The 746-nt window shown below is 68.8% G+C and overlaps 1 protein-coding gene across 1 annotated transcript in view; it reads right to left on the reverse strand.

Annotated features, from left to right (window-relative positions):
• Positions 1-746, reverse strand: part of ENPP7 (ectonucleotide pyrophosphatase/phosphodiesterase 7) — a 4,002-nt gene that overhangs the window by 1,508 nt on the left and 1,748 nt on the right. The window contains exon 3 of the mRNA XM_012734572.1: positions 65-688. Coding sequence (XP_012590026.1) covers positions 65-688 — 624 coding nt within the window. The remainder of the gene's footprint in view (positions 1-64; positions 689-746) is intronic.

A 746-nucleotide genomic window follows, 5' to 3' on the forward strand; every position in this document is an offset into this window, starting at 1 on the left:
GGCCCGGGGCGGGGCCCGGCGGGCACTGTCCCGAGAAGGCGCCGGGAGCCGTTGGCGCGCTCACCCCGTGGATGACGTAGCCGTTGTCGCTGTACAGGACCAGCGGCGTGATCCTGGGGTGGCCGGCGTAGCGGAGCTCCGGGGGGAACGACTCCTTCTTGAAGACGTGCAGGTGCGGGTGGGCGTCCTTGAGCTTGTTGTACACCTCGTCCAGCTTCCCCGCCTTGGGGACCAGCAGCCCGTTGGGCCCGTAGTCCAGGATCTCGAAGTCGATGTCCCGGAAGGTGAAGTTGGGGAACTTGTGGAACTCCACCAGGCGGCCGGTCTTGTTGACCGTGGTCATGCCGTGGTCGGACGTGACGATCAGGTTGAGGCGGCCCTCCAGGCCGCTCTCCCGGATGCGGTCCCGCAGGTAGCCCACCGTGCGGTCCACCTGCGCCACCATGGTCTTCCTCTCCTGGGACTCGGGGCCGAACTTGTGGCCGGTGGAGTCGGGCTCCCCGAAGTACAGCGTGACCAGGTCCAGGTCGTCCTCCGTGAACCAGCGCATGACCGTGTCGATGTTGGCCCGCCACTCCGTCTCGTTCTTGTAGTTGTGCAGGGCGCCCTCCCTCCGGCTCTGCGTCACCCTCACGCCCCCGTAGGTGACGTTCCCGCCGGGGAAGAAGAAGGAGCCGGTCTTCAGGCCCTGCGGCGGGGACCGGCGGCGTGAGGGTCTCGTGGCCCCGGCGGCAGCGCGTGGGCCC

This window comes from Condylura cristata, unplaced genomic scaffold (genome assembly GCF_000260355.1).
Source record: "Condylura cristata isolate star-nosed mole 26May11 unplaced genomic scaffold, ConCri1.0 scaffold00060, whole genome shotgun sequence".
Lineage (NCBI taxonomy): Eukaryota > Metazoa > Chordata > Mammalia > Eulipotyphla > Talpidae > Condylura > Condylura cristata.